The 17931-nt window shown below is 36.6% G+C and overlaps 1 protein-coding gene across 2 annotated transcripts; it reads right to left on the bottom strand.

Moving 5' to 3' along the window:
• Positions 1-6127: 6127 nt before the first annotated feature.
• On the bottom strand, positions 6128-16964 carry LOC18431659 (uncharacterized). 2 transcript variants are annotated; one of them, XM_020665481.2, is made up of 7 exons: positions 16767-16964; positions 16487-16554; positions 11309-13196; positions 10736-11131; positions 10545-10641; positions 10161-10252; positions 6128-8914 (listed from the first exon to the last, which is right to left on the bottom strand). In XM_020665481.2, exons 3-4 carry the CDS (start codon positions 13144-13146, stop codon positions 10771-10773), a joined length of 2199 nt encoding a protein of 732 aa, XP_020521140.2. In that variant the 5' UTR covers positions 13147-13196; positions 16487-16554; positions 16767-16964; the 3' UTR covers positions 6128-8914; positions 10161-10252; positions 10545-10641; positions 10736-10770. The 2 variants fall into 2 exon arrangements, with proteins under 2 accessions (XP_020521140.2, XP_020521141.2); XM_020665482.2 differs by lacking the exon at positions 6128-8914 and having other exon boundaries at positions 9468-10252.
• Between the last annotated feature and the right edge of the window lie 967 nt (positions 16965-17931).

Raw genomic sequence — 17931 nt, 5'->3', positions numbered from 1 at the left:
CCAAGGACTAAGATGCACTCCACATCATTGCTATTATGGATGTACACTCGAAGAGGTTTCTTTGGCATTATGCCATGTGAGTCAACCAACTATTGAGGGAAAACTAAAATAGTATTCTAGAAGTTATTCGAAGTGAGGAGATCGCATTTCCAAAATCATTTTCAAAAAGCCTTTGGGATAAACCTTGAGTGGGAGTATTCATGATGAGTAAAATGATAAACTATTTTGAAGAGGGAAAACTTGGTCTCAAATTTAAAAGCATTTATCTCAATCAATTTCTCATAAGAGTTTTATAGAAGAGGCATTGTGTAAGAATGATTTGTGCTAGAATCAAGGGGAGGTTTTGGCCTCTTGTTTGAAATTGATCTTTTCATGAAACTCTCCAGTCGTTTTTCTTCTGCTGCACCATAAGCATTTGTGCTTTTGATATTACGCCTCATTGAAAAATATGAACCACTTGAAGCAGTTCCGCCTATGAAAGTTGTTGGGCACTCCTATGTTAGACTCTTGATGTTCAATGATTGATTATATGGGACCAAGGCATAGAATCCTCGGACATATATGTTTCTCATGCCGTTACGAACTTCTTGTTATTTGCTTCAACGTGCGTGATCCACTGGGGAGCCTCTACTAATCTCTTGAAAGGGAGCTAGTAGGCCCCTCGATGGGGGCATTCATGAACTCTTTGAGAATGTTGAAATTGGCTTGCGAGACCTCATATAAGGTTGCATATTTATGTGTGGATCATGATATAATTATGTGATATAAAACGTCATATCGTGGGCAAGTCACGATGGTAAGTGACAACCTATGTGATATAACTAAAGCAAATGATATAATTGGTTACTTTAATTGAATTGCCAATTATGACATATAAGATAACCCGATTGAATATTACTAAATCCCACATTTTATGAGGTTTTGTCCTAGATGTTCCAAACTTTAAATATGCATGGTTGCTTGATTTTCCATAGGTTTGTATTGGATGAATCTTTTTTATTATGCGGTACGACTGATATAATCAATTTATGCGGATATCTACTTCCCATTGAAATCGAGTATGTTATTCATGAGAAGTTAAAATAATCGAATTTATAAATAAGATGCATAGTTCTAAGAACTCATGTCCCATAGGAGAAAATCCAAGCATAAATCCCACACCTTAAGTCTTGAATGAACAAGGTCTTGTTTTAGTACCGGTTCATGACTACGGAAAGTTTGAGAACAATGAATGAGTAAGAGAATATAATTATGAGAATGGGCATTTGTATAAGTATTTGTATGAACATTTATAAGAGTACAAGCATGTGATGCTTGGACACTTGGTATGCTTACATGAGAATTAGTGGGTTTGTGGACATAAGAATGATTGTTCATATAGACATGTGCATGCATATGAAAGTTTGCATAAGAAAAGATAGAGGTATGAGAGCTTAAATCCACTTTAGGAGAACTTAATGTATGGTGTTGTGTCATCTCATGGTTGACTAAGAAACAAAATTTAGTTTCATTATCAACTATATAATCCGTATTCATTGCATGTTGCATGGCGGCTAAGGAAGCTTCATGAATTAAGAAGTTCCTTAAACAATCAAAGACACCTGCCTTTGAGATATGACAATAATGTGTGACAACCAAGCGGCCAAATATATGCTAAAGAGCCAAGGTTCATAGTAAATCCAAGCATATAAATGCCGTGTTTTATTACATAAGAGATGAGATAGAAAATGGTGAAATTGAAGTGGCATATATATCCAATGAGGCCATATTAGCCGACCCCATGACCAAAGGCTTAGTACATAATGCATTTATGAGATATGTACATGATATGGGACTTAGAAAGATTAAATGATAATCAGCTCTTGGGGGGTGCTGTTTGTTTACATTTGGATCTCTATGGATCATGCTTATGGATCATGTTCACGGATCATGTGATATGATGTGATGTGATTATGAGATTTAAGACCTCAAAAAGCCAAGTGGGAGAATGTTAAAATTATGTCCTTTCAAATCCTTCTCATGACTTAATCGGGGTTCCACAACTCTTGGTCCCAGTGCACCAAGATTCTAGAGTCAATATCAAAATTTCAACATTTTCTATGACTTTTCACTTTAGTGGGAGTAAAAAAGCAACACGACTCTTAGATCTTGGCACACTGGGATCAAGAGAATTTATATGCATGGGGGATACCAAGAAGGTTGAGGGTTACCTTTTAGTTAGGTTTAGTTACAAAAGGCCTTGTACATGAAGGTTATGGCCAATAGAGGATATTGGCCTAAATCCACAAGTTCTAGAACATTCTCGTAGCATGTGCATATACAGACACAATGCATAGGAAGCCACTCTTCTAGGGACCTACTAGTTAGAGACGTGCACATGTGCCGAAACCCATGCACCATGTGTATGTGCATGTCCTCTACGGGGTGTACTTGAAATCCACATATACTTGGGGATTCAGAGTCGCATATCGGTTTGACTTTGATAAGTTGAGATCATGAGCTCTTGATTATACATTGTGGGTCATGAGTCTGTTAGGTCATATTGAGAAGGTGGCTTTGGATTCAAGGTCTAGCCAATTTGAGTGCTCTGTTTTATAATTCAACACCAAGGATCCTAATTTCCCTTAGAAATATTTTCAATCAATGCCAAAATAATTTATTTTTATTTAAAATAATTAAAATGATTTTTATAATTTTATGACAATTTTTTTGGATTTTTCTGAGCAAAAAATTCTATTTTGCATAATTGTCTTAAAGAAATGACAATCAAGTACAGTCTTCCGAAACCTACACAGGACAACCAAATGGCTTGGGGATTCCACATCCCCATGTGGAGATGATGTGGGCATGACGTCAACCACATTTTTTTCATAATTTGTTGTTTTAACTCAAGGGCATTGAATTATGTATTTTATGCAATATTGAGTTCTTGAAAAAATTAGTTCGGCACATGTTTAATGCTTAAAGCAGGGGCTTTATGCACATGTATGGAGTATTCTAGAAGAGGTATAGGATTTATAATTACAAACCTAACCTTAACGGCATATAATAAATGTACAATTAATTGCCTAGCTTATGTATCATGATTTCATTGGCCTCACATCCTCTTATAAATTAGAGGGAACTTTGAGCTTTATTTTTGCCGGAATTTTGACAAATTACTATAAAGGTATCCCTGCATCTTGGTTTTAGCTTCATTAAATGTAATGAGCATAGGTATTTTAATAACAAGGGAAATTAAAATAAATTAAAAAATGATAAATGTATTTAAATCTATACAACACATCTTAATAGTATTTTAGGATCATGTCTATCTTTGTAACTATTAGTAGATGGTTAGAAGCTTATAAATACCCCCTTGACCCTTCATTTACCTTACATGAGTTTGCTTGACCTTCCTCTCTCCAAAAGTGGCACGAATTTGTCTCTCCCATTTGAGTGGCACACCCCAATCGCTCTAAGATCTTCAAGTTACGATGACAGATGAACTCCATTGAAAGTTTTATACTTCCCTATCGATGGTGATCCAAAGCTCAAAATTCAAGTCCTGGATGATGTAGTCTTCAAGCCTTCCACAATTGAGTAAGATCTTTATGTTTTCATTGATTCCTTTAGTTTCTCTTTGTTGTAAATACTAAATTATAACAACATTTCTTCATCCTTCGATGATTAAATCTTTGATCTTTTCAATCATCATTCATCTCACTTGATCCATTTAATTAAAGGCTTTATCCATGTACATTTTGACAGTTTGCATGAGCTTTCTTCCTTGAATTTTAGAGTAATTTTGATTTATATTTTTCTGAGTTTTTTCATGATAATAAGAGTCACTTAGTTCTTTTTTATCCCTTGAATTGTTGGTTTTATAAGAAAAGACTACGCCGAAATTTTGTGAACCGAATTGTGAACTTAATTGAACCGGCTTTGTGTTTTATGAGCTTGTTTTTCTCCTCTATGCAAATCCTTCTATGTTTCAAGTGTATAGCAGTAAATGTTTGGCTTCCCCCTTGTTAGATGATGAAATTGGCCCATTTTTTAGGTATGTCATCGTATGACACTCAATAGTACATAGCTAAGACCCAAAGCCATAAACTTGGCACCTGAGAGCTATGATTGGTTTTCATGGTCATGTTGCATTGCATACTTGAGCATATGTATGTTGATATAATGGAGATCATGTGGTGATGAGTTTTATGAATTCATTGATATATAATTTTTTTTTGTAAGTTTGAGCGGTTCTAAATTTTTAAAGGGAAAAGTTTATATAGAGCCGAGGCTCTAAACAATTAAATTTGAGCCTACCTCAAAAATTTCACTAGAAGAGGTTGTTTTGATGCTCAAATATCTTCAAATTGATCGTCTTGACATCAAGATGCATGGATATGTGAAAAAAAATGGATTTCAAGTTTTAGAAATAATATATTTTATAAAAAAAATTTTAACCATCAATTTTCAAGCTTTTCAAGTTTTCATAAATATGTCGATATACACTATTTTTGAAGCCTTAGACTTTATAAATAAATATGAAAATATATTTTAAGCCTATCACAAAGATTTCCAATATTGAAACTATAATTCTTGACACTATTTGAAGGTAGGCTCTAATTTGATTGTTTAGAGCCTAGGCTCTATACAAACCGTACCCATTTTTAAATGCATATTGTAGTTTGTTGATCTCTTTTTGTAACTTATTTTGTTCATGTGCAAGAGACCCTAATTGAGTTATATGCTCTCAATTGAGTGTATTTGAAAGTCAATAGATCAGTGTAGTTACAGTGACTCTTGTTGTGAATTGTTTTTACAAGTTGTAATTTCAAAATGTATTGAAAAATTACAAGGTGTATTGGCTTGTTTTTGTCTACATTGTAGTCCAAGTCAAGTGAATTGGTTTCTATACAGTCACAAAAATAACATCTATCTTAGGAATCGACACGATATGGGTGGAGTTAATGCCCCTATCCATAATACCTCTCACCATGAATTACTCCACCATATCCAGCAAATCATATTTAAGCAAATCCCAAAACTTGCGAAAGAAAACCAAGGGAAAACCATCGGGTCCAAATGATTTAACTCCATGTAGCTAAAAAATGGCACGTCTTTAACTCCTCCATTGTATCTGGGGCCTCCAACTAAGCAGCATAATGTTCAAGAAGCGAACTAAAAGGTACCCCTTCCAAATAAACTTTGAAACTTTCTTCAAAGGTGAACACTTTTTTGGAAATGCTACACAAAACCATCCTCTCAACTTGCAATGTCACCCTCCACTACATTCTGAAAAACAATACTGTTGTCCCCTAGCATTTGCATTCTGAAAAACAATACTGTTGTCCCCTAGCATTTGCATTCTGAAAAACAATACTGTTGTCCCCTAGCATTTGCAATCGCATAAAAGAATCTTGTGTTTTGGTCACCCTCTTTAGGCCACTTTATTCTCGACCTCTATTTCAAATATATCTCCTCTATTTTCAAGAGGTCATGCAAATAATGCTCTAGTTCTCTCCGATCCTCCAACTGTTGCATAGTTAGGGTCCACGTCTGCTGCACCTCTTGGTCAAAAAGTTGAATGCGTCTCAAAATATTATCAAGCCCCTCTCTCATGTAGATTAGCCCCTCTCTGATATAGAATCTATTGTTTTCTTCCATTCAAGCAACATATGCTTCACATTTAACAACATTTTATGCCTTCTATATCCAATCGACCGATTCACAACAGTACTCTCTAGGGTCCATTCAATAATATCAACCGCCTCATTGTTTTCAAGCCATATGAGTTCCATTCTAAAAGGTCTAGAGCCCAAAACAAAGTTGCCACTGTTTATAGGGTTGTGATCAGATGAGAGCTATGATAAGCAAGAAACACTTGTCAAAGGGAACGAACTCTCCCAAATCCCTATATATAAGAAATCTGTCAAGTTTACTCGTAATCAAATTTGATGTTGAAATGTTACACCAAATGAATTGAATTCCAGATATGGGGACATCCAAGAAGCCATGATGCATAATGAAATTGTTAAATGATCGTATATTGGAATTAATAGAATGATGTATAGAGATTTCCTTAGGCCATCTATTGAGATTAAAAGCTGCACCAAAGCAACAAGGTAACCTTAAATCATTAATAATAGAGCCCAAATCATTCAAAAATTGTTCTTTAAGACTGGGAGCATTGGTCCATACACATTACATAATAACCATCTGAGATTAGAAAATGGTCCCTCAAGAATCAAACTAACAGAAGGGTCTCTGAAAAATAACATCCACACACTGCAAAACAGAAGGATCCTAGAGACACCATAGCCCCCCGATGCACCATCGACATCAATACCACAAAAACTAACTAAACCAAGACCTCAGACTTCCCTAACATCAGACGTATAAGAACTAGATAATTTAGTTTCCTACAAAAAAAAAACTTCAGATCTATACTTTTTAATAAGCACAAGCACCTCCTTCTTGAGGTGGATACCACCCAATCCCTGCCTATTCCAACTTAGGATCTTCATGGAATGTAATAAGAGGTAGAACCAGGTCCAACAGGTGGTGCATCCCTGACAGACATGGAGAAAGAGAAAGAGGAAGAGGAACAGCTATATTTTGAACCGGCATCACTAAAATCGCTAAGAATCACAACACTACCATTGTCAATCCTGGCCCCTAGCTGTCCAGCCGCAATTCTGGAGGAAGAGCGCGTAGGTTGCACAATAGATCTGGCCTTAGCCATGCCTTTTCCTTTGTCAATCTTATCCGCCACTCCACCGTCCTTTCCTTCAGCCTTCCCTTCTTCGGCATTGCCTGAGCCATTAAGTTTCTCATTTGGAACAATAGCAACCACCTCTTTAGAGACTCTACAGGAAACCCCCATATCTCATTAGAGCCCACTTTCTCGCCTTCCACCAAAGGAAGCTCCGGTCCGGTCACTATTGGCAGCAATGGCAATCCGCCAACAGTTTATTACCAAAATTTTGATTTGGCGATATATTGTTATTCCCCAACAAACATGAGTTCATGTCCACCCCTCATGCATTGCCCATGTAATCCCCCGTTGAACTTTACAAGAATGACTACTAAAATGTGCTCATTTCCATATACCAAGCAAATTTTTTGTTGGGAAACGACAGCGGGCTCCACATGGAAACCCAAATTTCGTGCTTCCCTTACCTACAATGCCGGGGTGAGGGAGACGAGCAAAAGAAATAATCTTCTTCAGGTTTATTTTTTCGGAGCTGCTCGAAATATTGGTCATATGGCTGGACGCTTAAGGGTTTGATATGGGAGACGAAGTTGATTCGAGGCAGTTGTTGAGCTCCACTTCTTTTTTGGAGGAATGTATTTTTGAGGAGCCATGAGAATGATTTGAAAATCTTATAGCTCACTGCATGTCTGAAGAGTCATTTTTTTATCCGCATCTCTTCCCAGCCTTTTTTTTTTTTTATTTTTTTTTTTGGGAGCATCTCAATGAGGTCAACATACATTCAATGTTTGAGGTCCATCACATTCTTTTTCAAGAAAAAAATTGTTTCCATGCAATACAACCTTGTTCTGTTCTTTTCTTTCAGCTTCAACCTGGGCCACGGGACCCATACCATTCCATTAGGCCCTTGGGCTCATGAATTATCCTCCTTTTTTTCTAATGTTCACAAAATTATCAAGGCCATTCTATGTAATCGTTCGACCAGCAAACTGCCCTAGACAACTAGGACTTAGGGACAACAATATAAAAGGAGATATGTTTTGGTGGACCCATGGCTCATGTTGTTTTTAAGTATTTCTGATTCATGCTTTTTTTTCTTTTCTTGGAACATAGTGAGGCTTCAGTTTTCATGGATCAAACACCTTCAATTTGTGGACCTTGCGAAGATACAAGTCTGCCTCAAAAGCCCAAGATTGCTTTCAAACATATAGAACATGGAACGAACACACACACTCTCCCACTTTAGAGAGTGAAAAAGCTCAAAATTGTGAATCAAATATGGAGCAGAAATTCAAGTATACTCCCTATAAAACAAACTAAGTTCTTGTGGACATTGTTCACAGATGTGAGACATTCAATTAATGAGAGGTCAGAGCCTTGAGTTTCCCCCTCAGCATATGTAAAAGTATCCATAATGGGCGATTATGTATACCCTACAATGGCATATGGTATTCCATGCTAGCATCCAGCATGTTGCCAACAACTAACGATCGCGATTGAACGTAGTCCGCCCTCCCTCCCCTCCTCAATGACCATTCATCATGAACATGCAATAAACCTTAAAAATGCAGCATTGACCATAGCTGGCTGATGTCATTGTGGTGTACCAGATAACATACACCAGTGATGAATGCTATAACTCCCCCCCTCCAGTAATGTCAGATGGAGATATCTAAATGAGTAGAGCAATTTTTCCTGAGCCTCTCCAGTCAAAGACAAGGATAACAGAAAGCTTTTCCAGAGACACCCCTCCTAAAGCATCCAAGCATTCATCAACAGCAGCTGTGACTTCTCTGATAGACCTCAAGTTTGTTTAAAACTCTCTAGTCTCTCCAAGTAACTACAACATATCAAATTCTTTGTACCATTTATCCTTCTTTGGTTCTCTGAAGTGCGCATTCATTTTCTTTGCTCAACTCAAATCAAACCACTCCTTTGAGATGGTTTCATCATCTTTTGGGCATTCACCAACAGCTCAACCATTTCTTTGTTCAACTCAATCAAACCACTCCTTTGAGATGGTTTCATCATCGTTTGGGAAGACCATTCACCAACAGCTCAACCAGGATGCCAGGTTATAGGTTGGAAAGAATGACCTCCTTTTTCATTTATTTTGTACTCTATTAACCAGCTCACCAGAAGTTAAATTCCTAGAAACTCTACCTTGCAACTTGTGAGAGCATTACATGAACTATTTCTTCCGGATGATTCAGCAATGATCTAATGAATAGGCCATCAAAAATTAGAGGAGCAAAATATACTTTTCCTCATACAACAGTTAAAGAAAGACCAAAATAAAATGTCCTCTGAATCTTTTGCATGTCATTAATAAGGCAACATATCAAGAGCACAGACTTCTTTTGTTTCTATATTTGATAGATTATTAGTTTTATCAGATGAACCTTTTACTTATCATCTTTACATACAGAGTTCTTAGCATTTGAAGCATAAAAAATCAACCATCAGGCTACAAGAAAAACACACAAGTTCAACATATTGGCACTTACTTCAAAAATTTAAGCCTGAGAGACACACTTCATAGACATGACAACTTCGCCAGGCCAAACTTGACTAATTTTCGCAATTACTCTAGTTCGGCAGGCTTTAATATGTCTTAAGGAACATAGATGTAACTGTCTGAATCCATATCTGTGTATTGTTGTCATATTTTGCCCAGAGGAGTGAACTCATTCAGTCGTTTTATACTCATTTGTATAAAAGAGTTGAAGACCACATTTTCAAAAAGAAATAAAAGAAGAGTTGAAGACCTCAATTTTAGCCCATGAAAAACTCATTCTCATTCAATCTAACAATGTTGTCTTTGCCACGGATATAGAAAATGAATATTTATTGTTCCACATTTGTGCAGCAATAGATTGCATTCAAGAAATTTGGCAGCTCAACTTGGTCAAGACCCTCTTTCTTACGAGTACCATTGAAGGATTGCTCATTCTGTATAGACCTATCCTCTACACAGTGCTCATTTCAACTTTTCAATGACATGGGCAGTGGATTCCAAAAATAATACACCAACAAATCATATAAATCAATCTAAAAACCGAGCCTTCCTCTATAGTCTTCAATGAACTCTGGAATTGCTCCCAGTCCCTGTCCCATTTCAAACTCCAACACCATCTACCTCACAAATCCCAGATTTTCAACCTTTCAAATTTGGGATATTGTATATACATACAATTTAAGATTTGGCTGAATGAAACTCTCATTGGGACTACTGATCCCTTGTTGTAGACATCATTCATAAGATTCTTGTGATGAGTGACATTGGAATTCGGTACCAAGTCGATATGTCAAAAATTGTGTGTGTGTGTGTGTGTGTGTGTGTGTGTGTGTGAGAGAGAGAGAGAGAGAGAGAGAGAGAATCTGCCTAAAGTGGATAAGTTGTTATATCATAAGTTAACTTCTTAGTTACCGAGTTTGTCAAATGGCTAGAGTCCAGAGAATGCACCTTTGCAAAGTCAGCATGTTCTCCAGTTGAGCAGAAGCAAGTAGCTCCATGCTCTCAAATCATAGGAGTCAAAGCCAAAATACCCATAGAACCTACAAAGCCAAAAATACCCATAAATCCAAATGCATGCACACAAGAAATTAGAAACATTACATAAACTTTCTAATTAAATTTGAAAATAAATGAACCACACATATGTGTCAAATATCACAAAACTATAGAATGCATATTTTGCACTCGGCAAAAGGGTTAGCCGATCATCTACAAAGAAAAATTTTATCCCATGTAACCATACATCTTTAATATTGAGATATTTAGAAGTCACAACATCTGAAACAAAAATTCATTTCCAAGTAAAATAAGAACATTTAAATTAGATGTAACCTATTGGAAAAGTGACAAGAAGTTCCATTGGAGAGAGTTCGAATTCTCGAAGGACTATCCCAGTTGGGGACAAGGATGGGGCTACATGCCTTTCTCTCTGCAAAGCAAAACCTCATTTAGAAAACATATAACACATTTTTCCCACACAAATGTAAATAAGCTTGCCAAAGTCAAATGAATGAAGGACAAACCAAAAACAGCAAAAAAATCAAATGATCGGTGCTAGTCACTCTTCATTGCCCTCCATAGGAAGCCTAAGTGTGGCGATGTCACTATCCTCTCGTGCAATGAATTCCTCCTCATCAAAAGGCTTTGGATTAGTCACAGGATCATCCAATGAAAGATTACACATCTCAAGCTCTATTGGCCTGTCCAAACTAAATGAATCTCCAACTGCATCCCAAAGCCTACATGGTCCAATATAGAAACCCTCACGCCTTCGAGAAAGCAACCTCAAATTACTATGTACATAGACTAAATCCTCAGCACGTTGTGATGCCAATCTATTTTGTTTGATTTTTTTTATGAGTGAAAAAGTGCCCCAATTCCTCTCACAGCATGAGGATGAACTTGGTTGACTAAGCAACCTACAAAAAGAAGTAATTTGCTTTAAAATTCAAATATAAATTGATTACTAAAAGAGTTATACAATGCAAGGATGAACTTAGATGAGTTAAGCAATGCACATGAGGAAATAATCCGTTTTAGAAAAATAACAACAAATTCAAATATGCATAGACATAAAAATTAAGTAGTTGAGTTACCTATCTGCCAACTTTGCCAATCTTGGAACATGGGCCCCAAAATTTTCCCACCATGATATAGGGCTCATAGAAAATCTGCTACTCATGACATCCCAGTGGCCAAAATGCCCCTTACACATAGAGAACATCTCGAACTCTTCATGAACCTTTTGCAACTCAGAGGGCGCTGGAAATAGGCGTGCAAAACAAACATTTCGGCCATCAGAAACCTCTCTGTCTTTGTGAGGGGGGAGACGACTAGGAACTTCTCCTAACCACTCATCACTATAATATTTAGGATTCAAAGAGTGAGCCAAGCATTGAAGTGGAGTCTTGCTCTTATTCCAAGAACCTACTAAAATTCTATGAATATCTTCATAGAAAGAACTCTCATTCAAGAAAATGTTCTTTCCCTCATTCCGAAAAATAATACCCCGAACCTCTTCAATCATTGTAGCCCACATATCATACACTTCATGAAGTGTAGGTTCATCAGTATCTATTGCCCTCAACATTGCCAGGATTGGTTCAGTAAAAGCGATCAAAAATTCAATTTTCTCCCACCATAAATCATCAACTAGGCAGCTCTTTACTCTTCGTGCCTTTTCTGCATCCTCCTCTACCAAAACCTTCCAATAGCTATCGACCACCATTCTGCAAAGTGCAGGCTTTACTTCTTTAATTCTCTTTACAATAATGACGGTGGATGCAAAGCGTGACTCTGTAACACTAAGAAGACGAAGCGTTGGATACTGGCTGTAAATTGTAAGGACAGCATTGTGATCGACAACAAAACTTCTTATCATCTTTACATCTCTATCTAAATCTCTAATCCACTGACAGTGTAAATATTTTTCAGCTTTTCTCTCGTCATCAGGTGAACATATATTTTTTAAGGCCAAGTTTAAAGTGTGAATGACACATGGAGTCCAAAAGATATAAGGATGCATACCCTCCACCCTTTGGCCAGCCACACGACAAATTGGTGAATTGTCTGTAATTATTTGGACCACACTTGTTGGTCCAACCTCTGCAACCATTTCCAAAAAAAGATTTTTCATATAGTCAGTATTCATCATCTCCACTGAAGAGTCTATAGCTTTTAAAAATATCGAACCTATATCAGATGCAGCCATAAAATTTATAAGAGGCCTTTTTGCGGTAGTATCAGTCCATCCATCAGTCAATAATGAAACACCTCGGGAACCCCAAGAGGATCTAAATGGCTTCACACTTTGCTCTATGTTTGCTTTCTCGGCATCCAAAAGACTTGTGCGAAGATTATCAAAAGTTGGGAGGACATATCCTTCTAATGAGTTCTCACATGCATATCTGATCATGTCTCGAAAATAGGGGGATCTTATCAAATTAAGTGAGATTCCACTAGCATAGAAACAACGGGCAATCATGCGATCGAGGACATCTTTCGGTGCAAGATCAAGCAATTTAACCAAGTCATTAGCACCCCTCCTTTTTTTCAGTCCAATTGAGCCACTGTTAACCTTCAGAAGGGGAACTGAAGATCTACTGGATGATCTGATTTTTCGTGTGCTACCTTCATCGTTCAACTTAAGCAAGGTGGCCAAAGTCTCATTATCTATGCCTAGGCATCGTTTCACCCCAGTCCCCACTTTCCCAAGAAGGTGTGACTTAACCCTTGTGTACGAACCTTTGAACTCTGCCTTGCAAAGCACGCATCGTAGCATCCAATTACCCCCTCCAGTATGGCATCTTCCTATCTTCTCCATATAGGCCCATAGTGGGTAATTGGGGTTTGCTTCCTTGGGACTTGATTGGGGAAGAGAAGAAGAGCAGGAGCCCAGTTCTAGTTTACCCTTAGGTGAATCGCTAGAAGACATGATATCGGTAAGTGATGCCTAGTTGTTTGAAAGCTCAGACCACTGGCAACCTGAGATGCAAAACTACTCACATATTATGCATGCAGCCTCAATCAAACTAGAGCATAATCTACAAGGAATTAGGATTCAAAAATCAAAAAAAAACTATATAAGGGTGAGGCCCTAAACCATCAAACTAAGGCGCGCCTCAAAACTTCACTAGAAAATATTGTTTTGATGCTGAAAAACCCTCAATTTGATCATCTAGAACTTAAGATGTATGGACATGAGAAAAAATAGATTTCAAGTCTTGGAAATAGTGTATCTTGTAATGATATTATCTAGACTATCAATTTTCAAGATTTTCAAGTGTTCATGGATCTACTCGATTTCCAGTATTTTTTAATCTTTAAATTTTATAAGTAGATTTGAAAATAAACTTTCAAGCCATCACAAAAAATTATGATACTGAAACGACATATTTCGGCACTATTTGAAGGTGTGCCTCACTTTGATTGTTTGGGCCCTCAGCCTTATGAAAACCACACCCTTTAAAAATAATATGCAGAATGCATCTATGAACAATAAATTTGAAGTAATGAATATACTATATTTACAAAGTTCTAACATATTTACTACACAGTATGTCATGTAAATGTAATGTATATACCACATATAGTATATGCATAGACTATAGAACCAAGAGTAAACGAATGATAGGAATGAGATAAAATCGACCTACTATATGCGTGTAGGTATTTCTAAGTATACATACTAACCCCAAAATAAAGAATTTACTATATATATACTATAATATGGATGTAAATATGTATGTAACTATGTATAATGAATATATAAACATTTATAATTGTTTCTTACACAGAGTATGCTATGTTATAATATAGCATACATGGATACTAGCAACAACACACATGCACACAACACTCAAACACACACACATGCACAAACGACTATTGCATATGCAAATTTTGCTATATAGATATGAAAAAAAATTATACATTATGTAACAAATCAACAAAGCAAAATCAAGGATACACAAGACATACACAGTTCCAAGTATTGTCAAAACTACATCCCAAATTATCGAAATTACCGTTACATATGGAACATAAGTACCGTGCTCCGGATACTCACATAAAACAAATATAGCAGTTCATGTCAGATCTCTTACGAAGTGTAAACGTTGACCTCTAATTGTAGACTATAGAAAAATAGCTAACAATTTAGGTAAAAGGAATGGAAATAGTTGGCTGATCAAAGAAGGTAAACAGGAAGCTTAGATCTTGCCTGGTACCACTCACTTGCAAATAGAACTTTAGTCAAAATTAGGTAAGATGATAGGCCAATATTGCTCTAATTATCAGCATACACATGCTACAGATACCTAGAAAGTGGCCATCTCATATTCATTTAAACAGAATCTAATCCATAATGCTCCAGCTACCTTCCACCCAAAGATACAAGACAATTACGAAGACAAATAAACCCTAATATCAAGTGAGCTCCTTTAAGGACAATGTATACCATCACTAGCAGATCCAAGTATAATACCTTTCAACTTTGCAATACACTCCAGATCCAGCATTTTAGGTTATACATGTTTGACATAAATGCATTGTAAGCCACATCTAGGCAAGTGAAAATAAAAATCTAGGAACATAGACTGTGTAAAACAAATGGATACTGATTTAATGTAGAAATGGACTCATTAACATAGAAAGACGGGCCCTTATGAAGTCAATAACTCATTTCTCTAGAAAACTGAATGAAGGTAAAGAAAAGCCTTTGTTTTGATGCACTAATGATTATTAGGGTAGTTTGATGGCTCTTTTGTATTAATACAAAAGGAGAGAAGGTTGTAGACCAGAAAATCCACCAAGTCATGCTGCAGCGCCTAAAAACCAGAATGGGAGAGAACCCCATAGCGGAAAAGTCAGTAAAGAATGACACTTTAAGTACATCTTGGCGATCAAAGATTTCAGTTCAGAGGAAAGCTTTACCTTGAAAAAACAAAAACAAAAAAAAAAGCTAGTAAGAAATAAGGGAGCACCCCATGGAGTTGAAGTTCAGCCCCAATCACAGTCTTGAAAGCATACTCAATTTGGGTAGAGAGAAATATCAAGCAGTTACACCCCCAAGAGTATACTCCATTCGGATAGAGAGAAATGCCAAGCAGCAGAAATTTTATAAAGACTGGACAATAAAGGCTTTTTTTGCTAGTTTTAATATAAACTGGCATATCATGAGGTTTGGTCAACCGTAACAACTAGAAGGATCAACCTAGTTCAACCTCATCAAAACAGTAGGTAAAATCCTATCTAGCGATAAGATTGGCATCTCCTTTACAAATTATTCTGCAAATCAATCTGACCAGTTGAACCAGCAACCAAACAAATTTGAACCAGACTTATCACTTGCCCTATTTGATACCAAAGTTCAAGAAACATGCATAGAACCATGAAGTTCTGCTTTGGTAGTATTCCACAGACATGCAAAAGTAGAAAATGAATAAAATGGCGATGAGATGAAAAACTAAAAGAAAAGGTTTGCTCAGATCCAACCATCAAAATAAAAAAAGAAATAGTATGTCCACATCTAGTACAGCCAAATAGTAGAAAACTTGAAGCACATTAGCCATGAAAATTTGGTTCATGGACATAGGTTTAGGAATACCGATCTTGTGTTATAAAAGCACCTAATCAACTTTTGTACACGCCATCATTTGTATATAACAATGGGTTGCCCAAAGTTGGTCTTAAGTTTTTCACTAAAGGACCTAATTATAACCACTAAGTATCTATGAAAATACAAATGATGGCTGGCCCAATAACGATTAGTGGGAATGTTGTGTATTTACTGAACACAAAGTTGTCACTGAAATTGGGACTTGTATCATTGCAGGTCAGATCAAGTAAAATCATGGTAATAAGATCGCAATAAAAGAGGAAAAAAAACCTAAGGAAGACACTAAATAAGAATTGGAAAGCCAAAAGAAAGAAAAGCAACAATTTCAAGGCAACAATAAATTTGAGCAGACAAGGAAATGCGAAGAAAAGAAAGGAGATAGAAACAAAAAATGCAGACTTCAAACCCTACTCTACCTAAAAGGAAGCGAAAGATAATCTTAAAACAAAAGGCAAAAAACAGAAAAAGGCAGCTAAGACTTCAGATTTACCATGTTTATCTTTATTCAATTGAATCACATTTCAACAAATTGTAGTTGAAGATAATTGGCCAGGAAGTTTGAGGGCAACTCAGTTTTCAAAACAGTTGATTTATGATTTCTAGATTAGGGAATGGTACAATCACAACCCCAACTTTCTAGAGTCAATCTCAGTACCTGGAACCAGAAGTTCATGTAAAGATTGATATTTGACTGACATTGGTTTATTTGATCCCCGTCAAACCCTAGCAAAAATCACATCGAACAAGTTAAAACGTCAATCTAATTCAGTTGAATTAAGGGCATGAAAAACCTAGTAAAAACATATATAAATATCAAACAAGTTAAAATGGCAAAAGGCAAGCAGAGATTTGGGTGATAGAATTCTGAAACCATGAAACAAAACAACAAAAAAGTTAATGAAAAAGGAAAAACAAGAGAAATTAAGTATGCGAACCTCGTATGCATCTCAAAAGTCACTGGACTGTACCCAGGTTTTAGAGAGGGGAAAATAAGACCGTTTGCCAAGGGGAACCTCTGCCTGAGAGTCATATTTTTGGGCCTAATTTTCTGAATGGGAAAGCACACCATGCACATATTGTGTAGGGTTTCAAGATATGCAACCTACGATCTAGTGACGCACGGCAGAGATGATACGACGCATTGTCAGCACATGCATCATTTTATGTGCAGGTGTCCTCGTTACATGACATAGGTTTTGGGGTTCCTTTGGATCCTAGGGTTGGTCCGGTCGGGCACACGTCGGCCTGATCCGAACCCTGGGTTCAAGGTTTTGGGCGTGAACCCAACCTATTGAGTCCAAAACTTGGACTTAAACCTGGACCGGGTTTGATCAGGTCCACGTTTAGAATTTAAAAAAAATATTTTGGAAAGCCAATCAAAATCATGTATTTCAGCTATGGGATTGTGTATAATGAGACTATTTATTTTGGTGGGCACAATCCTTTACAACCATTTGATGTGAATTTTGATAGCTTAGATGTGTTACAAAGTTCGAAAAAATTTAAGTTTGAGCTTGGTCAATAGAGTAATTGCAGCCACTTAGTTTCACATCCAATAGCCATGATTATTGTAATCCACCTTGTATCGAAAGATAAAACATGTCATTCTATACTTTCCCTTCAACAATATATACACACACATATCATAAATGAAAAACTTATCACAATATTGTATTATTTCAAAAAAAAAAAAAATTACATCATATATATATATATATATATATATATATGTGTGTGTGTGTGTGTGTGTGTATGTGCGTGTGTGTGTATGTGTGTGTGTGTGTGCATATGTTCGGATTGGGTTGACCTAGACCTAGACCCAACCCAAATTAGACTTCAGTCCAAGTTTTTGGACTCAAACCCGGTCCACCGTGTCTTAAATTTGGACCCGATCATGTTGACCTGCCAGACTGACTTGATTGCCACTCCTATTGGATCATTAGATGGCAGCTAGTATAGATAAACTTCTCAAAATGGCTTCAACCATTTAACACTTTACTTATTGGAAAATTTATTCATGCGAATTGGACCGCATGACTACATATGCTATGCAAGAAGTGTAAAGATTTCATCTTAAAGATTGATACAAGTAATTGTTCC

Source organism: Amborella trichopoda, chromosome 2 (genome assembly GCF_054954075.1).
Source record: "Amborella trichopoda isolate Santa Cruz 75 chromosome 2, AtrichopodaSantaCruz75HAP2 v2.0, whole genome shotgun sequence".
NCBI classification, from domain to species: domain Eukaryota; kingdom Viridiplantae; phylum Streptophyta; class Magnoliopsida; order Amborellales; family Amborellaceae; genus Amborella; species Amborella trichopoda.
This window is presented reverse-complemented; position numbering and strand designations above follow the sequence as displayed.